General features: G+C 42.8%; 1 protein-coding gene across 1 annotated transcript in view; it reads right to left on the reverse strand.

Moving 5' to 3' along the window:
• CPA6 (carboxypeptidase A6) overlaps positions 1 to 19,335 on the reverse strand; it is a 192,544-nt gene that overhangs the window by 83,400 nt on the left and 89,809 nt on the right. Inside the window, exon 2 of the mRNA XM_082259328.1 lies at positions 6,051 to 6,126. Coding sequence (XP_082115454.1) covers positions 6,051 to 6,126 — 76 coding nt within the window. The remainder of the gene's footprint in view (positions 1 to 6,050; positions 6,127 to 19,335) is intronic.

Here is a 19,335-nt window from a genome sequence, read left to right on the forward strand (position 1 = left end):
TTCTTATAGCCTAGACTATCCATCTTTATGTAGAGCAACAATTCTTTTTTTTCAGATGCTCAGAGAGTTCTTTGCCATGAGGTGCCATGTTGATCTTCCAGTGACCAGTATGAGAGAGTGAGAGCGATAACACCAAATTTACCCCACACGCTCCATATTCACACCTGAAACCTTGTAACACTAACGAGTCACATGACACCGGGGAGGGAAAATGGCTAGTTGGGCCCAATTTGGATATTTTCACTTAGGGGTGTACTCACTTTTGTTGCCAGCTGTTTAGACATTAATGGCTGTATGTTGAGTTATTTTCAGGGGACAGCAAATTGACACTGTTATACAAGCTGTACACTCACTACTTTACATTGTAGCAAAGTGTAATTTCTTCAGTGTTGTCACAAGAAAGGATGTAATAAAATATTTACAAAAATGTGAGGGGTGTACTCACTTTTGTGAGATACTGTACCTCTAAAAGATTGTATTTGCATACATTAGCAGGAAAAGCATTGTTCTCAACAAAAAACAAACAATACAAGGATAGATTACATCAATCAAAATTGACCATATAGCATTAAATTTGCATATTGCATTATGTAGGTGGATTTTTCAATGGATGTATTTATTCATTAGAGTTTGTGAAATAACATATACCCATCTTTGAACAATCTGTTTTCGTGCAATAAAAAGGGATCTTGTGATCACTAAAGTTAAATTGGCACCCAATGCATTAGCAGTGGAGGCTGCATTACATTTCTATTTTCAGGCTACGTACATTTTCTCTAAATACAGCAAAATATCTGTTGATTCTGTCAGAAATCCAGTGGCTAGGGATGGGCTGATTGACCCCCCTGTTTGGTTTGCACCAGAATTTTTGTAAGTCGCGAAAGTTTGGAACCGAATAACGAACCCCACTGAAGTCTATGGGACCCGAACTGCAAAAATCAAAAGTGCCCATTTTTAAGACTTATATGCAAGTAATTGGCCATACAATGGTTATGGGGTCCGGGTACTGCCCTGAGGGACATGTATCAATGAAAAAAGTTTGTAAAAAACGTCATTTTTTTTTTGAGCAGTGATTTACTGATACTTAAAATAAAAGCATAAAAATTAGAAATAACAATAAATATTCAAAATTCTTTTCAATATATTGCCTCCGGGGGTCCCCTTAGTCTGCCTGTAAAGTGGCACATCTGTACTGTGTAAAGAAGCTGCTGCAGCAATAATTGCATTTATAAAGTAGAAAAAAAAGACATTTTCTCAGCAGGCATTCTTTATTTTGTAAACAACGGCTTGGGGAGCCAGTCTGTATGATGAGGCCACAATGTAGTGCACTGGGAACAAGATCAGAATTTATCCAAAAAAATCTCTAGTGTCTCTCCTGCAGACTTTGGATAGAAGTAACAGGTGCCTAAAAATTGATCCTTGGGTGTCGGAGGTACCTTCACACTGTAACCCTATAGAGGTACTCTTGATGAAAGCAAGAATTGTCCTGCTATCAAAAATTGTAATGAATTTGATATGCACTTGTCAAACAGGTGCAAAAAAATTGGTCTTTGGGTGTTATTTTTGCCCATGAAGACTACACCAAAAATGTTCTTCCAGATGAAATCAACACCCACAATGCTTGGTGGTCTAGAAATCTTGCAGAGATTCCACATTCCAAAAACACTTTATCAGCGACATCAGCATCAGGGGCTTCATAGCTGCTACTAATCCAGGACTGATTCATTTTGATCAATGTCAGCCGGTCCTAGGAGTCTGTGCTCAGACGCGCTCTATTATCAGTAAAAAAAAACCTCCAGCAGCACTGAATGCCCATTCGAAAAGCATGCTGGATGAAGGGCGGCACAGCAGCTCAATTTCATACTGGGCAAGTTCTGGCCAGTGGTCTATTCTCATGACCCAGTAAGACAGTGGATCATCAACTGGAAAGCTCTCCATCTCTGTTTTCACCCCTAGATGCAGACACTGCTGATGGGATGTGGAATCTGACATCCCTGGGCGCCAAGCACTAAAAAAATTGTGAGATGCATCACTAAGGTGGCCCCCTTTTCCACCACTTCTCTCCTGACCAACAGAAGCCTCTGAAGCCTCTCACGACACTGTTACCTACCAGATTCAGGAAAAGTGTTAGATAAACTCCTCTTTAAGGTGTCCTCAAGAGATTTAATCTTCTGCTCCCTCTGTGTGGATGGGATGAGTTCTGAGACTTTCCCCTCATAACAGTGGTTAAAGAGGGTTGCTAACCCACCAATAGTGATCCTTCTCCTTGATGCCACGTATTCTCAGGTCCTTTTGAAGGCTTTGAATCATGAGGGAGCCCATGCACTGCAAGTTTGCGGAGGCATGAGAAGCAAACTCCTCGGGGTCACTAAGGATTACAGTATCTAAAACTGCCTCCCCCTAGCCATGTACTACTCCCAAGGGTTCTGGGGATGGAAACCCATCTCTTAAGATTTGACGTATGTTTTCCTCTGCTTCAATGCCTCCAAAACTGCCAGAATCCTCCTCCTCCTCCATCTCCTCTTGTGTGTTCTGTGCCATAGGAAGAATGGTGTCTGCATAAAGCGGGCTTTGCCTCGAATGCCCTGTCCATAATGTCATGCAGAGTCTGCTCCAGCCTCCTCAAATATTGACAGTACAGGACATGCATCCTTTATAAGCAGCCATCGGCGTGGGGAAAAAAAGCAGAGCTGGCCTGAGAGTGTTGTTGCGCCATACTTACACAGGTACTCATTGACAGCCCTCTGCTGCATGTGCAGCTGCTGCAGCATTGCCAAAGTCAAGGTCCACCTGGTCGGCATGTCACAAATCAAGTGGTTTACAGGCAGGTGGAATTCCCGCTGAATTTTAGCCAACTGAGCACTGGCTATGTATGGCAACCTGAAATGGCTACAGACTCTTCTGGCCTGCTTTAGCAGATCTTGCATCCCTGGGTACCTATTTAGGAAACGCTGCACCACCAAATTGAGGACATGTGCCAGGCATGGCACATGTGTCAACTTTCCCTGTCTAAGGGTGGACAGGAGGTTTGTGTAATTATCACAAACCACCATTCCTGGCTCCAGCTGGCGTAGCATGAACCACCTCTTGGCCTGCCCCTGCAGAGCTGCAAGAATCTCTGCTCCGGTGTGGTTCCTGTCCCCTAGATGCACCAGCTGAAGCACTTTATGGCAGCTTTTAGCCTGACTCATTGAATAGCCCATTGAACGATTAGGGGGTACCTGTGGTTCATAGGACAATTCAGCAGAGGAGGGCATGGAGGAGGAGGAGGAGGAGGGGAAGCTGACAAATCTTGCATCATCCCCATCAGCTGTATTGAGACATGGCGGGACATCAAGCTGCAGCACTGAGCCCTGTCCTGAATTCTTCTGAGTTGCAAGCAGAGTTACCCAGTATGCTGTGAACAAAATATATTGTCCCTGATCATGTTTGCTGGACCACATGTTAGCAGTAACGTGGACTTTGCTGCTGACTGTCTTGCCCAGTGATGCCACAACATTGTCTTCCACGTGATGGTACAGAGCTGGCCTTACGTGAAAAGAAATAGCAACTGAGAACCTGCCATTGTGGTACAGAACATTCTGCAAATTAACAGAAGGGGGCAGAATCCACCAGATGAAAAGGCAGACGTTGTAAAGCCAGCAGCTTACATTTAGATGCTGGGCATGTGGATGGAAGTGTTTTTTTTTGCCTCAGCAGATGGGGCAGAGACATTTGCCAGCTATAGTCTACAGCTGGTGGTGTGCTACTGGCAGATGTACTGAAAGGACCTGGGACACCCTGCACTATACCATCATCCCTCTCAGTGGAAGCTGCTGAGAGGACAAGAGGTATAGCGGGGGTAGACTGAGGTGAGTAAAGAAAGAGGAGGAACAGAATTGCGCCCCTTTTTATGGCGTTCAGGTGCTCTTGCCAACAGGCTGAGTGGTAGGAGGTTAAATGCCTTGTCAAGCATGTGGTACCCAAATGGCTGGTGTTTTTGCCACGCTTGATGTGCTTGAGACAAAGTTTGTAAATTGCAACAGTGTGATCGGCTGCACATGTGCTAAAAAAGGCCCAGACAGCTGAGCTGTGGAAAGTGGCCCGGGAGATAACAGCTCCACAATGTGATGGAATAGGGTGGCTGCTCGCTACTCTTCCATAATGGCTGCCTCATTGGGGTTGTGCCTCACCCTCACTTTCTTCCTCTGCTCTATCCGCACCAAAAATGCGTCAGTGACCTCATCACCTCATCATAATCATCTCTTCCATCCTCATCATCACTGGAGACAACTTGGCAAAACGTTGTGGCTGGGGGAACATGACTTCCAATTTGTGTACCAGTATTCTCCCCTCTCTGTAGGCTCATGTTCCTATCTTCCTTAACCTCAGAACCAACATCTGAATCAAGTAATGGCTGTGCATCGTCAAGTAGCAAGTGGCTGACGCTATGTTCAAATAACTCAGCTGACTCCTCCATGCCTGATGCTGGGGCTATGGCAGGAGTAGCTGTGGACAAGGAGGAAGAATAAGCCACTCTGGTAGCTGCAGTGGACTGCACACTAGTCTCTGCTTGGGTGAGGAGGATGAGGATGAGGATGGTTTAGTAAGCCAGTCCACCACTTCCTCTACATGCTGTGGCTGGATAGCACAAGCAACATCATTAAACAGGGAAAATGATGCCCTGCCTGAGGACTGACCACATCCACCTTTACCTTTGGAGACATATGCTTCTGACCCCCTCACAGTGCCATGGGAATGTCTGCCTCCTGTTGGCCTCCCAGACATAAAGGGGGGGGGGGTTGCCTATTAACCAAATGTCTAAAAGATATGGAAATGTGTGCGTTGATGCACTCTAATCAATGGAAAGTGGTGTTTGGTGCACACACTGAGTACTCACTACACCGAAATACACTATGTTAAACGTGCAGTAATGCACAGAAATGTACTGTGTTAAACGTGCACTAACGCACTGAAATATACTGCATTAAAACGTGCAGTAATGCACAGAAACAAACTGCGTTAAATGTGCAGTAACACACTGAACTATACTGCAGTAAACCTGCTTTGGCAACATAAACTGACACTAATATAAAAATGAATAGTCACTACACTCACACTGACTGAGCTATCACTATATTCACACTAAACTGATACTCTGCAATGACAATAGAATCACAATAGCACTCTATAGCACACCAACTTTCTAGTAGCACTGAACAGAGCCCTGTTCTATCTCTCTCCACGCTAATATCACACTGCAAATGGCTGCTAATGAAATAATACTTTTATAGTGTGGGGTGGGATTAAGTGCAATGAGCCATGATTGGATAGAGTCATCACGAGAATGTCCAGTCATGGCTCTGACAGTGCTATGTGCCCTGATTGGGAAAAACTTTCATTGCTTCAGCCAATCAGGGCTTCCAATGCACTGTGCGGTGGCGCAGTGCATTGTGGTTGTTTGGTCGTCCAAGAGTTTTCCAACAACAGGTGAGTGGCTGTCCCATATAAAAAGAAGTTCGATCAAGGACTTGTACAGTTGGGTGCTAACATCTGCCCAATCTTAGCCCCACTTACGTTGTACTGGTGCTTCTCTTTATAGTTACAGTATAGTGAGTGCATGCTGTAGATGAAGGGGAAAAAAAGCTTGAAATAAATAAAACTAGATACTGTTGAGGAGATGCCGGGGCTGGGCCAGAAGGGGTTAACATATGACACTTACATTTAAATAATACTAATCCAAATTAGCTGTCCAAAAATATGCATACTTTTTTTTTTTTTTTTTTTAACGGATGTTTATTTATGATTTTCTTTTAAAGAAAAATAAAGAAGACAAAATTACCATTGGCACCACAATATGCCCCATGACATCTGGCTACACAGAGCCCAGTAAGGAGTACAAATTACAGAATGTACAAAAATAAAACGCATACAATGAATAGGCATATGTTGCTATTACGTAATAAAATACAGGGAAACAAGAAAAATTAGTAACAGTACAGATTGACAAATTTATTAAAAAAAATTTTTTCTTCATCACTTATAACAAGAATAAAATGAAGCGGTCTTACCTGAAGCTGTTGGTACATGTTCTTTAATTCATCAGCCTCGTTATCATTCTTGGGAACAATTCTTATTACTTTGTCCCTGTTAATTAGTAAAAAAAAAAGCATGCAGAATAAACATTTGCTATAAGTAAAAAATTTCAATATATCACAGTGAAATGCTTCTATAGATCCTCCAATGACACGGTATTGTCACTTAAATAATATAGGAAGGCAGCAAAGCAAATCATGACTTTGATCTTGTTATTAAGATCATTATAGACTGGAATCTGAAAAGTGAAACCGGCTATAGTTTACAATACATAACTTGTTTCCATAGCTGACAATATAAAAATATAGTTTTAAATTCTATGTCAACACCTGTCCTCGAGAGGAGGAATATATAAAACATGGAATATACATTCATTGGTTACTTTATTAGCTACACCAGTTCAATTGCTTGGTAACACAAATTGCTAATCAACCAATCACATGGCAGCATCTCAATGCATTTAGGCATCTAAATGTGGTGAAGATGACTTACTGAAATTCAGAGGTCAATTAAAAAATTGGGCAGGCTGGTTTGAGATGATAGCATCAGTATCTCAAATAACCACTCATTACAGCCAGGGTATGCAGAATACATCTCTGAATGCACAAGACATCAAACCTTGAAGCACTCCTGTCACCTAAAAACAGGAAACTGAGGTTACAATTTCGCACAGGCTCACCAAAATTGGACAATAGAGAACTGGAACAATGTTGCCTGGTCTCATGAGTCTCAATTTAAGCTGCGACATTCAGATGGTAGGGTCAGAATTTGGCATAAACAACATGAAAGCATGGATCCATCCTGCCTTGTATCAACGGTTCACACTGGTGGTGGTGGTGTAATGGTGTGGGGGATATTTCTTCAAACGCCATGGCCTACCTGAGTATTGTTGCTGACCATGTCCATCCTTTTATGACTACAGTGTACCCATCTTCTGATGGCTACTTCCAGCAGGATAATGTACCATGTCACAAAGCTCAAATCATGTCACCACTGTTTTCTTAAACATGACAATGAGTTCACTGTACTCCAATGGCCTCCACAGTCACCAGATCTCAATCCAATAGAGCACCGTTGGGATGTGGTTGAACGGGAGATTTGCATCATGGATGTGCAGCCAACTAATCTGCAGCAAACTGCGTGACACTATTATGTCAATATGGATCAAAATGCCATGATTAATTTAGGCAGTTCTAAAGGCAAAATGGGTGCGACCCGCTACTAGCAAGGTGTACCTAATAAGGTGGCTGGTGGGTGTATAGACATGGGACAGCTGACATAATGCCCCTTTTCCAGACATAATCATGCCACAGATCCAGAGTTTAATATTGCTGTATTGTTAACTTTTTTATACACTGTAGTTTCTCTCCTTTAGTGAACCTTAACTTAAACTTAATGCTAAACACCAGCCTTACCTTTTATCCTGTACAGTTGTACAGGCTCCCTAAAATCACTTACTCTAATGTTACTGTATATTTAGAAATGCCCACTCTCCCAGGTTGGCATCCACATTTTAAGGTGTTTTGATATTTGCATAGTAATTCTCAAGAGCCAGCCCACTGCTTGCATCAGAGCTGACGGCAGGGTGCTGTCACATTTTCAAGGAGCTTTATTTACACCCCTTATGGCCCCTCCCACTAGCCGCATAAAGAGCACAGAAGCCTGGTGATGCCTTTATTCAGCCTAAAATAATGTATGTAATAACATTTAAAGAAATTAAATGAAATATTACTTTAAAAAAAGTTTAATGTAAGCATTCCGTTAGGATGTTGAAAAGTGAAGAAAAGTGGAGAACGGAGAGACAAGGCAAAGAAAAATATAGGCAGTTCAACCTTCAGCTGTAACTGAACTCTGGAACCTGTGCTTAAAAAAGGCAGACAACGATCAAAGGATTAGTCACCAATATTGCCCGTAGTTTCCCTGGAGCTGATCTTTCCTTATAACTGTTTTATAATGACTTGCTCTGCACTGTGTCCCTGCATGGGGGAGCCTAACTCGGTATGGGAAGGCCTTTGCTTCCTCACGTCAGATCCTCCAGGAAGAGCAACAGTAAATGGCACAGTAGTTACATCTCGCTCCAAATCTCCGGAGACCAGCAGTCCGGAGCAGCAGTGCCTTAGATCTCTCACATAACAGGTAATGCACTGTGTCAGTACTGGTCACATAACTGAATGCCTAGACCTTTTTACTTAAGATCTCCGCAGAAGTCAGTATGACCTTAGATCAGAGGTGTCCAAACTTTTTTCAAAGAGGGCCAGACTTGATTAAGTGAACATGCGTGAGGGCCGACCATTTTGCCTGACATTTGAAACATTAAAATTAAATACAGTACAAATTAACTATTTTATGCAAACTTTATTGCAAACAATTTGAATGACAAATCTAAACAGTAGTAAAATCACTCTACCTTTCATATATGAAGGCCAGATGAAAAAAAAAAAAAAAAAAACATTACTAGAAACGATACAAAAATTCAAAAAAAAGTCCAGCGCAATAAAAAACTTGTTTATCACACATCAAATGAATATAGCAGTAAGGCCCAAAAGTCTCTTGAAACAGGTAGGGTCCAATAAAAGAGGGAGGGTGCTAGAAAACCAGATCCACTTCAGGTGACAAACTGTAAGACCCCTATATTACCAGCAGGTCATACACCACTTTATTCCACCAAAAAGAAAGGTTGAAGGGAAGAGTGGAAGATGATCCACGCTTTCCACCTGCTCACAGCTTTGTGAATTGCAATCCCATGTATGTAATCACAGTCGTGTCTCCCGTTTAATAATGTCACCCAGCCAGCACATGAAGGTGTATACATAGGAATAAATATATATATAGGAAATAAAAAGCATCAGTGCTCTATGAATAAAATCACACTTACACAAACAGGCAGTAGAATTGTAGAAATGAATGTGATCCTTGGCCAGCTCCACAAAATCCTTGGTTGGCTCCTATAGGTGGCTGTGTGCGAGGAAGGAGAGAAGGAACGCAATTTTCATTCCGCACTCCCGTACAGTCGTGGGTGGCACCGGGCAGATAGAGCCGAGCGGGGAGCGGAGTGGGACTCGGGAGCCGCCGAGCCAAGCTGCCACGGAAGGCCAGAGGCGGTGAGACCCCGCCCCCGAGCCATTGCATCTGGGCGGGGATGTGATGAGTCTCAGAGAGAGACATTGAGAAAAGTCAGCGGTGTCCCTGGGGGCCGTATGAAACGAAGGGACGGGCCACAAATTGCCCGCGGGCCGGACTTTGGACATGACTGCCTTAGATTCATCTCTTTACGTTTTGATCCCATTATAAAAAAAAGCTAGGCTTCTTATGGTGTGAGCAGAACTGGAAGTCTCTTTACAAGGTGGCAGTGTTATCCTCCTGCTCTCAAACAAGAACTAGAGAGCACAGATTTAATCTTTTTTACTCCCTGCCACTTTGGTATGGAGGAGATAAGGCTACTTGGTGTCTGTATCCACCTACACCAAGATATGGGGGAGCCATAAATAGTACAATTTGGAGGAAGGATAGAGAAGATGTATAGAAGTATCAAGACAAGAGGAATATACAGTATGTACTAGAATACAGCATATATTTCCTAACCCAGCTGGCATCAGATCAAGGGTGATTCTGACAAGGCTCGTGCAAAGCCACCAAGAAAGAACCAATTAACCACTTAAGCCCCGGAGGATTTTCCTGCTAAAAGACCAGGGGGTATTTTGCGATTCGGCACTGCGTGACTTTAACGGACAATTACGCGGTCGTGCGACGCTGTACCTAAACGAATTTGACTTCCTTTTTTTCCCACAAACAGAGCTTTCTTTTGGTGGTATTTGATCACCTGTGCGATTTTTTGATCACGCGCTATAAACAAAAAAAGAGCGTCAATTTTGCAAAAATAGCAATATTTTTCACATTTTTTTATATGAAATTCCCCCCAAAAAAAAGTAAAAATCAAAATTTTTTAACATTTTCGGCCAATTTGTTTTATCCTACCTATGTTTGGTAAAAAAAAAATCGCAAAAAGCGTATTTTTATTGGTTTGCGCAAAAGTTATCGCGTTTACTAACAAAGGGAAAGATTTTTGTCATTTTTGTTGTTTTTTTTTTTTTAACGCGTAATGGCGGCGATCTGCGATTTTTTTTGCGGTACTGCGACATTGCGGCGGACAGATCGGACCCTTGACTGACATTTTTGACACTTTTGGGGTTACCAGTGACATTTCTACAGTAATCAGTGCTATACATATGCACTGTTACTGTAAAAATACACTGGTAGTGAAGGGGTTAACTTTATTTGGGAGGGAGGGGCTGTGTGTGTCCCTAGGGGCGTGCTTTCTACTGTGATTGGCTGTGGCTAGAGCTGTAAGGACACTGATCAACGGATCTACATAGTAGATCTGTGTGATCAGTGTCTTTACACCGAGGAGAATGACAGGTGGCTTGTTTACACAAGCTGCCTGACATTCTCCCTCTCCCCCGACGATCGCCGAGTGACCGGCGGACATCGGGTCCGCTGGTCACACGCGCGGGGGGGTCCGTGACCGCGCGGGAGCGGGGGCGCGCGCTCGCTCCCCAGACCCTCCCAGGCTAGTGACGTTAATTAACGTCACTCTGCCTGGCAGGGGCTGACCGCCACAGTAAATCTACTTGCGGCGGTCGGCAAGCGGTTAAAGACAAAACAATTCTTTCAAATTCAAGACTTAAGCTGGAGACTGGCTGAACCTTGTGGACAGCCTTCCCAGAAGAGTTAAAGCTGTTATAGCTGCAAAAGGGGGACTAACGCAATACTGAACCCTACGGACCAAGACTGGGATGCCATTAAAGTTCATGTGCCTGTAAAGGTAGGTGTCCCAATACTTTTGGTAATATAGTGTAGTAAAGGAGCTCTGTATTGTATTATGTGATTGTGTTTTTAAATAAACCACATTTTCCTAGACGGTAAACTACAATTATGGATTATTACTATTTAGATTTATTTAATACGCTTTTTTCATTTTAATAATCCTTTCTAATCCTAAAATAGTTGCTGAAAGGCTAAAACCCTTATTAAAAAGAAAATTTAATGCAAAATTGGTTAAATGGTGATTATGCTGTGAAGTTCAAAATCAGAGACATTTCCACAGGAAAAAATGTCACTGGGAAACCAATCAAAAAAAACATGGCACTGTCTGTAGAAATTAGATACAGCCACTATGCATTGTTAAAAGAAGCAATATAATTGATCATATAAGACTGGTGCAATTGTAAAAGGTTTCCATCATTGTAATGCAATTTTTTTGTCACTACGCTTCTGTGCCCCTCACCTGCTGACTTCAGCAAACCATTCCTCTGAATGCATGCCAAAGAGCACAGTACCACACCAGATGGCGATCATATACACTCTATGCAAGGAAAGAGCCTGGAAATCTAATAGCAACATCACATACTAGAAATAAATTTGTTTATACTAATCCGGTAACATTTTGTACCTTCTAATAGATGGCTCATCCTGCCTGAAAAAATTGATTTTGATCATGTAAGCGAAAGGCAGTTTGGAATTAAATTTTGTACCTAATGATATAATTCCAAGATGAATTTCTCTATCTATCTATCTATCTATCTATCTATCTATCTATCTATCTATCTATCTATCTATCTATCTATCTATCTATCTATCTATCTATCTATCTATCTATCTATCTATCTATCTATCTATCTATCTATCTATCTATCTATCTATCTATCTATCTATCTATCTATCTATCTATCTATCTATCTATCTATCTATCTATCTATCTATCTATCTATCTATCTATTCTTATTTTGAAGTAGAAGGGAAGGCATGTTTTATTTGGGATAGAGTAAGGGAGAGTAAGGGAGTGATATTGGGGAAATTTCCCATTAATTCACGTCAAATTGTCAAATGAAATAAGAGCAATTATGTAGTTACATAATTAGTACTGTTGAATAAAGACATCACTCCATTCAGTTCCCAATTTGTGGGTGTGGATGTCTGTATTCATGTATACGATTTCCCATATTCCTATATTCCTGTATATTGTGTTTAACCTATTGACACTTCCTGCTGACACCACTAAATGTGAAAGTGAGTTCCACATCCCTTTTTTTTTTTTTTTTTTTTAAAAGGTGTTTATTTTTTTCTCATCACATTTAGATTCACCGGAATCTTTATATAATATACAGGAGTAGATGCACATAGGGATGAATAACACAAGCAGCCGTTCAAGGCCAATAGTCAATCAACATGTTGAAGTGACAGATTGGCTTCCCCATAGGGAGATACAGTATAATACTTAGGATAACAGAGCTATTTCGTATGGGCCACAACGAGCCCGGAATATTGCACAGCTATCTTTTGCAGTGAAAGGTCAAATTTACCAAAACAACAAGGCCAACCAGCCAACCGCACACACATACATACTACACCCAACATTCATATCACCCTCCACGCCGCCCTATGCTCATACCAGGAGAGACAAGAAGCCCACAGCTTGGGTTGTAGTGCACCATTGGAATGTATATATTGAATAATAGCTACTTTTTACAAGTGTCGATATAATGGGGTATCTTTCCAAAAGGAATCTGCAATATCAAGCCAGGGCTGTCAGATTTTAAAGAACTTATTGGGGCAGGCCCTACCCTTATATATCAAATTGTTAACAGGTATATCTTTGTTCACGACACTATAAAAGTTTTGTACCCTGGGTGTTTCATCATTTTTCCATCTCAGCAGAATCAATTTCCTAGCGTAAAATAGTAACACACAAACCAAGGTTCGTGTTCAGGTAAAGTCATTGAGAATACCAAGCAATCCAACATCCGCGGTATGAGTTCCACATCCTTACCGCTCTAACAGTAAAGAACTCCTTATTGCAGTTAAAGGTGAAATTGCTTATGCTCCAATTTTATTGAGTGGACACATGTCTTCTTAAGCTCCCTGAAACTGAATAGTTTTTTTCCTATAGAATCACTGTTGAGGTATTTGTGTATCGCTATTGATACTGCTATGGATACCATTGAGGTATTTGTAAATCTTCTCTTAAAGCGGTTGTAAACCCTAGAAAAAAAAAAAAAAAAAAAAACCTGCAAGACAAAGGCATAATGCATCGCATACTAGCCCATTATGTGTAACTTACCTTAGAACGAAGCCCCGACACGGACCCCCGGACATCGCTGCGGGCGCTGCCATGATCCCTCGCCGTCTCTTCCGGGTTCGGCGGCTCCGGCGTGGTGATTGGCCGGAAGAGTCGGCTCCGGCGCGATGATTGGCCGGAGCCACGATGACGTCACTCCCGTGCGGGAGTGATTTTCCAGCAAGCTCCCGGCAAATTAATTGAAGGTCCCCCCGGACCTTCAGAGCGCATGCGCCGCTCGCGAAAGCGGCTGCATGCACTGTAAATATCTCCTAAACCATGCCGGTTTAGGAGATATTATTTGTACCTACAGGTAAGCCTTATTATAGGCTTACCTGTAGGTAAAAGTGTCAAAAAGCGGGATACTACCGCTTTAAGCGTCTCTTCTCCAGGGAGAATAAAGTCTGGTACACACTATGAGTTCTTTTTCATCTAATCCAGTGGGTTGAATGGCAATCTCCCCCCGCTGAGCTGTTGTGTTCTGACAGGGGGATGGCCCTCTGCAAGAACACTCAGACCAGCGCTCTCCACCATTGGCTGAGAGCATTGATCAGGAGTCGGACGGCTGCCGATTTTCCTTTAACTGACTGATGTCTCCCGACATTCGGCCCATCTGTACGGGGTTTAAGTTTAATGCTTATAGTCGTTGCTCATAACTGAGGTCCTCCAATCCCCCTCTCTGGACTCTCTCTAGTTCTCTGTTCTCGCTCTGTTCTAGTAACAACCCAAACTTGGGACTTTATTTTAGTTTTAATTTTGGTGATAACAGTAAACAGGATGAACAGAGGGAACGAATCTCCCTAACGGGGGCACAGAGAGCAATAAAGACCTGGCAGGTGTTCGAATCCTTCTTAACTCTATCAAAAACCAAAAAAAGTTTTGTCTTTAACTATACCTTAAGGTAATTTAATTTGCCAATTACAATATTATGTAGAGTGCTCTGCACTGGCACAATATCCCTGACTGTAGTGACACAATATTAGTAAGAAGTCTCTATATGTAGTCATTACTTTGCTGGTTTGTTATTCTATTCCTTTCACATCCAGTTCAATGCCATGTTATAAAACGGTTGTAAAACAGTATATCCCCTTTATTACCTTCATTATATTTTTTACCATGCAATTAAAACAATTAAGCATGCAAATGGCTTTTTAAATGGGGACTCAAGTGCTTAAAGCTTATTTAAACACACAAATTGGCAATTACATAATACATAAAACTGAATGGTTTAATTTACTGGGCTTCTGCTATATGGGAACTCCTGCAATGACTCAAACACATTAACAAATACTGTACTGCCAAGGTTTTTTCCTTGGACATCTATGTGATTTTAGGTCAGTAACTGGCGGACATAATAAAAATGTAATGTTTGTAGTTCTACCTGTACTCAGGGAATGGGGGATATCCATATGGAGGTTCTGTTGGATGCCTATGCCATTGCACTAAAATGTATTTCTGAGCAGACTAAAAATATTTCTGCAAAACATGCACATTTTTTCCATATTTTGTTTCTTAAAACTTTGAGTAAAGAAAAATACCTGTTGTTTCAGCCAGAAATCCAGTGAACCCTTACTATTTGTAGTGAAACAGTGTTGGCAGCCCTGCCTGAGTTCTCTCCTTCTGGGTTACAGAACAAGTTCCTCCTATGTTATGGAGATGAGCAAAGGGTGTTCTTTAGTCCCAGCAGACGTTTTGTAGGTGGAAACGCGTCGGAGGGAGCCAGCCTCGCCATAACTTGTCACGGACTGTTCTGCAGGCGGCTGTGATTTTTAAAGAGCAACTGTTTCATCTGTATATGTTGAAGTTGATGTAAGTGTTTGCCTTTTGTAATAAACACATTTTTTAAGGTTAATGCACTATCAGCCCCCCTTTTTTTTCCTCCTTTCGGGAATCATCTTTTAGGCATTTTTGTCATTGAGTCATCATTAGACTCATACATTTGTGGAGCGGATAGGTCCTGGAGAATCACAGCTAGAGTGCACCACTCCATGCTCTTCTGACAATGGATCCTCTGCTTAACAGTTACAAGCTCATACCTCCCTAAAATCTGGTAAGAATCCATCTTAACCACCGGGTGTCACCATTTCACCATATTTGCCACAGTGAACGTTGCAAGTCACTATTTGTATTGCGGTAAGAGGCCACCCAAGCACAGTATTATTTGAACTTTCGTTTGAAGCACCATCTGTCTACATCCTTTTTCACATTATCACTTCATCACGGATTTATTTATCACCCATGTTTTGAAGTTGAAGCAGACAGCATTATTTGAGAGACTTTAACCATTTGTGTTTTTGTATATTGTTTTTACTAGACTGGTTACATGTTTCATTTTGCATAATTTTTTGAAGCGCACTATTTCCTTTTCATTTCCATTCTGTAGTACAGCAGAGAGCAGCTGCGGGTTCAGGGCTGACAACACTGCTTGGGATTTTAGAGCAGCAGAGGAAGCATTTTCAGATCACTTAAGGAAGTTAGAAGATCACTAAATTTGTTTCAGGATCAACAGGTATTTTCTACACTTGCAACTTTTTATTTATCTTGCCCAGACAGGGTTGCCAAATCAATTTTGGGGGCAGGCCCTACCTGTATAGATTATCCTGTCTGTTCTTACTGCTCCTTACACATTGTCCCTGCATGTTGTTGAGTCCAGGCCCCTCCTCCCTTTTTCCCCTCCATGTTAACAATGTCCCAGCACAATGGCCAGTGCAGACCTCGCCCCTGCACTTGCTCACATTGTCCCTGCAGCTAAGCACACACCATGTCCAGGAGCACTCCTGGGCTTGGGATGCACCTAAATGAGGGTGCAGCCAGCCATCCCCAGTCCTTTACCTGACTTTGCTATAGAACTGAGTCCAGGGGATAACACTGCTGGGGGTAGAGGAGGTACATGCGCTGAGTGTAGCTGGAGTTTAGAGAGGTCACAGTGCTGAGGGTACCTAGGGCGTAAAAGATTCACAGTGCTGATAGTATCTGGTGTGAAGAAGGGTCACAGTGCTGGGGGTATCAGGGATGGTGATGCTATACCATCCCTGATGATATACTTTGGGTATATAGAGTGTGTTTTTTTGGTAAAAATTGGGTTAAAACAGGGGTTGAGGAGGCATTATATTGCTTTCTTACCACCTGCCAGTAGCCCCTGAAGTGTGATCTGAATCCTGATCAGGCTTCAGAAAAAAGGGAAATTAGATCCACGTCTAAATCTACCCTTACTATCACGACCAGTAGTTTGCTTGTTTTTTCCCGTTTACTTTAGTTTTCATTTAGCCTAATAAATACATCTTAAAGTATGGCATTAGGTTAACAATAGTGTATGCCTCATGTAGAACCAAACCCATTTCATATGAATGCCACACCATTAATTGAAGTCCATTCTTTGCCTACAATGGCTTGCATGATGCACAGCAAATAAAAAAGGTGTGCCTAGAATTTTTTTAAAATTGTTTTTGAATTGTTGGCAAGAGTGGGAGGGAAAGGTAAAATTAAAGGAGTTGTAAAGTCAGAAGTTTTTTTTTACCTTAATGCATTCTATGCATTAAGATAAAAACCTGTGTGCAGCAGCCCCCCTCGGCCCCCTAACACTTACCTGAGGTTCCTCTCTGTTCCGGGATGTCTACGAGTGTCTCAGCCATCAGAGATTCTCCCTCCTCATTGGCTGGGACACAGCAGTGGTGTCATTGGCTGCCGCTGCTGTCAATAAAAGTCAGTTTTACGACCAGAGATCATTGAAGCCTTAGCAGCATTATTATGCCTTAAAGTGGTTCTAAAGCAGTGGTTCTTAACCTTGTTGGAGGTACTGAACCCCACCAGTTTCATATGTGCATTCACCGAACCCTTCTTAATTGAAAAAATAAAATATGATTTTTTCAAATTCAAAACATAGGTATATATTTAGATATATATTTATACATATGTGCACAAAATGAACAAAACCATAAAAAAAAAAAAAAAAATAAAAAAGAAAAAAAAAAAAAAAAAAAAAAGGCTCCATAGCTCAGGGGTTAGAGCACTGGTCTTGTAAACCAGGGGTCGCGAGTTCAAATCTCGCTGGGGCCTCCCTGCAAGTGTTGGCGACTGTATCTCAAAAAACAAAACCATTAAGAACAAAGAACAAAACCATTAAAACATGGGGTGTCAGGAGGGCACACACTGGGGTGGGGGGGGTTGGGAGGGCATACCATGGGGTGTCAGGAGAGAACACACTGGGGTGGGGGGGGTTGGGAGGGCATACCATGGGGTGTCAGGAGAGAACACACTGAGGGGGGAGGTGTTGGGAGGGCATACTATGGGGTATCAGGAGGGCACACACTGGGGTGGGGGGGGGGGTTGGGAGGGCATACCATGGGGTGTCAGGAGAGAACACACTGAGGGGGGAGGTGTTGGGAGGGCATACTATGGGGTATCAGGAGGGCACACACTGGGGGGGGGGCTGGGAGGACATACCATGGGGTGTCAGGAGGGAACACACTGGGGGGAGGTGTTGGGAGGGCATTCCATGAAGTATCAGGAGGACATACACTGGGGGGGGGTTTGGGAGGGCATACCATGGGGTATCAGGAGGGCACACACTGGGGGGGTTGGGAGGACATAGCATGGGGTGTCAAGAGGGAACACACTTTGGGGAGGTGTTTGGAGGGCATACCATGGGGTGTTAGGAGGGCACACATTGGGGGGAGGTGTTGGGAGAGCATTCCATGGGGTATCAGGAGGGCACACACCAGGGGGTATTCACAATGCTTTATTGAGCTAAATGAAAAGGACATGCATTTCCATCTGTCAGCTAACAGCACCTCTATGCTAAGCTGCAGTAACTCAGCAGACGTAGCATAGAGGTGCTTGTAAACTAATCCACCATGTAAAGCTAGCTAAACCTACCTCCAGGAACATTCACTCGGCTCCCTCTGCTCAGCTGCTCACACTTCCTTTTTCCAGGCGGGCGCGATCTCCGTGGTCAGGTACATCCCCATCCCGCCCACTCACGCAGCAAGCAGCCTGCAGGAGATAGGCTGGAAACCTGCTGGGGGAGGTACAGGGGGCGGAGTGTCAAGTGTCTATGTGTAATGGCTGTGAGTTGTCCCGACCGCTCGGCCTCACAATCAGTAATATTTTCTCGGGGGGAGCAATTGCCCCTTTGTCCCCCCCCCCCCCCCGCCGAACCCCGGAGACTGACTCACTGAACCCCTGGGGTTCGATCGAACCCAGGTTAAGAACCACTGTTCTAAAGCCTTAAGGTTTTCTACCTTAATGCATTTCATGCAATAAGGTAAAAAACCTTCTGTGCTGCAGAATTCTCCTCAGCTGCCCTTTATACTTACCCGGCTCTGTCCCTCCTTACTAGGCAGATTGATAGCAGCAGGAACCAATGGCTCAATGAAATCCAGTGAAAGGGGAGATGAGGGCAGGGCTGACTCAATGGCCGCAGACAGGATGGCTTAGGAGCAAGCCCACATGAGTGCTTCCATAGAAACCAGCTTTCGATGGGGGCACTCGCAGAAGAGGAAGAGCCAGGGGACCCTAGAAGAGGGGGATCGGGGCTGCTCTGTGCAAAACCATTTTACAGACCAGGTACTGTAAGTATGACATGTTTATTATTTTAATAAAAAAAAAAAAGCTTTAATAACACTTTAATAAAAGTTGTTGTAAACCTCAGACATGAAATTTGAGCAAAATCTATCCCTCTGTAGTGTGTACTTGTCTCGATCCAGAGCACTAAGTGTCATTTCTCTCTGCTGCCTCTTTGCTCTGCTATCTGTATGGGTCACTTCTGACAAGTTTTCCTGACATCAAAAGATAAAAAGGTGACAGGGGAGAGAGCTCCAACACACATTCTGCGATTGACAGCATCAGCTCTGTTACTGTGTGAAGAGGGTTGTGTCCCTTCCCCCCAATCAGCTCTAAAAGCTCTCCTCATTGAGCTCTGCAGAGTGTAACTTCAGCTCCCACCCCCTGCTTTATGAAAGCTCAGACAATCTTTATAAATCCGATGTAGAAAAAAGAAGTCTGCAGATAAATAGGTACAACTTGCATAGGAGGATTTGTTTCATCTCTGTGTATCACCTGAGGCAAGTCACTTCACTGTGTATATGTAAAAGGTTTGACAACCACTTTAATTTGAAAATTTCCCAACTAATAATTTGGCTTTTTTT

Source organism: Pelophylax lessonae, assembly GCF_965119305.1.
Source record: "Pelophylax lessonae genome assembly, chromosome: 5".
Classification (NCBI taxonomy): domain Eukaryota; kingdom Metazoa; phylum Chordata; class Amphibia; order Anura; family Ranidae; genus Pelophylax; species Pelophylax lessonae.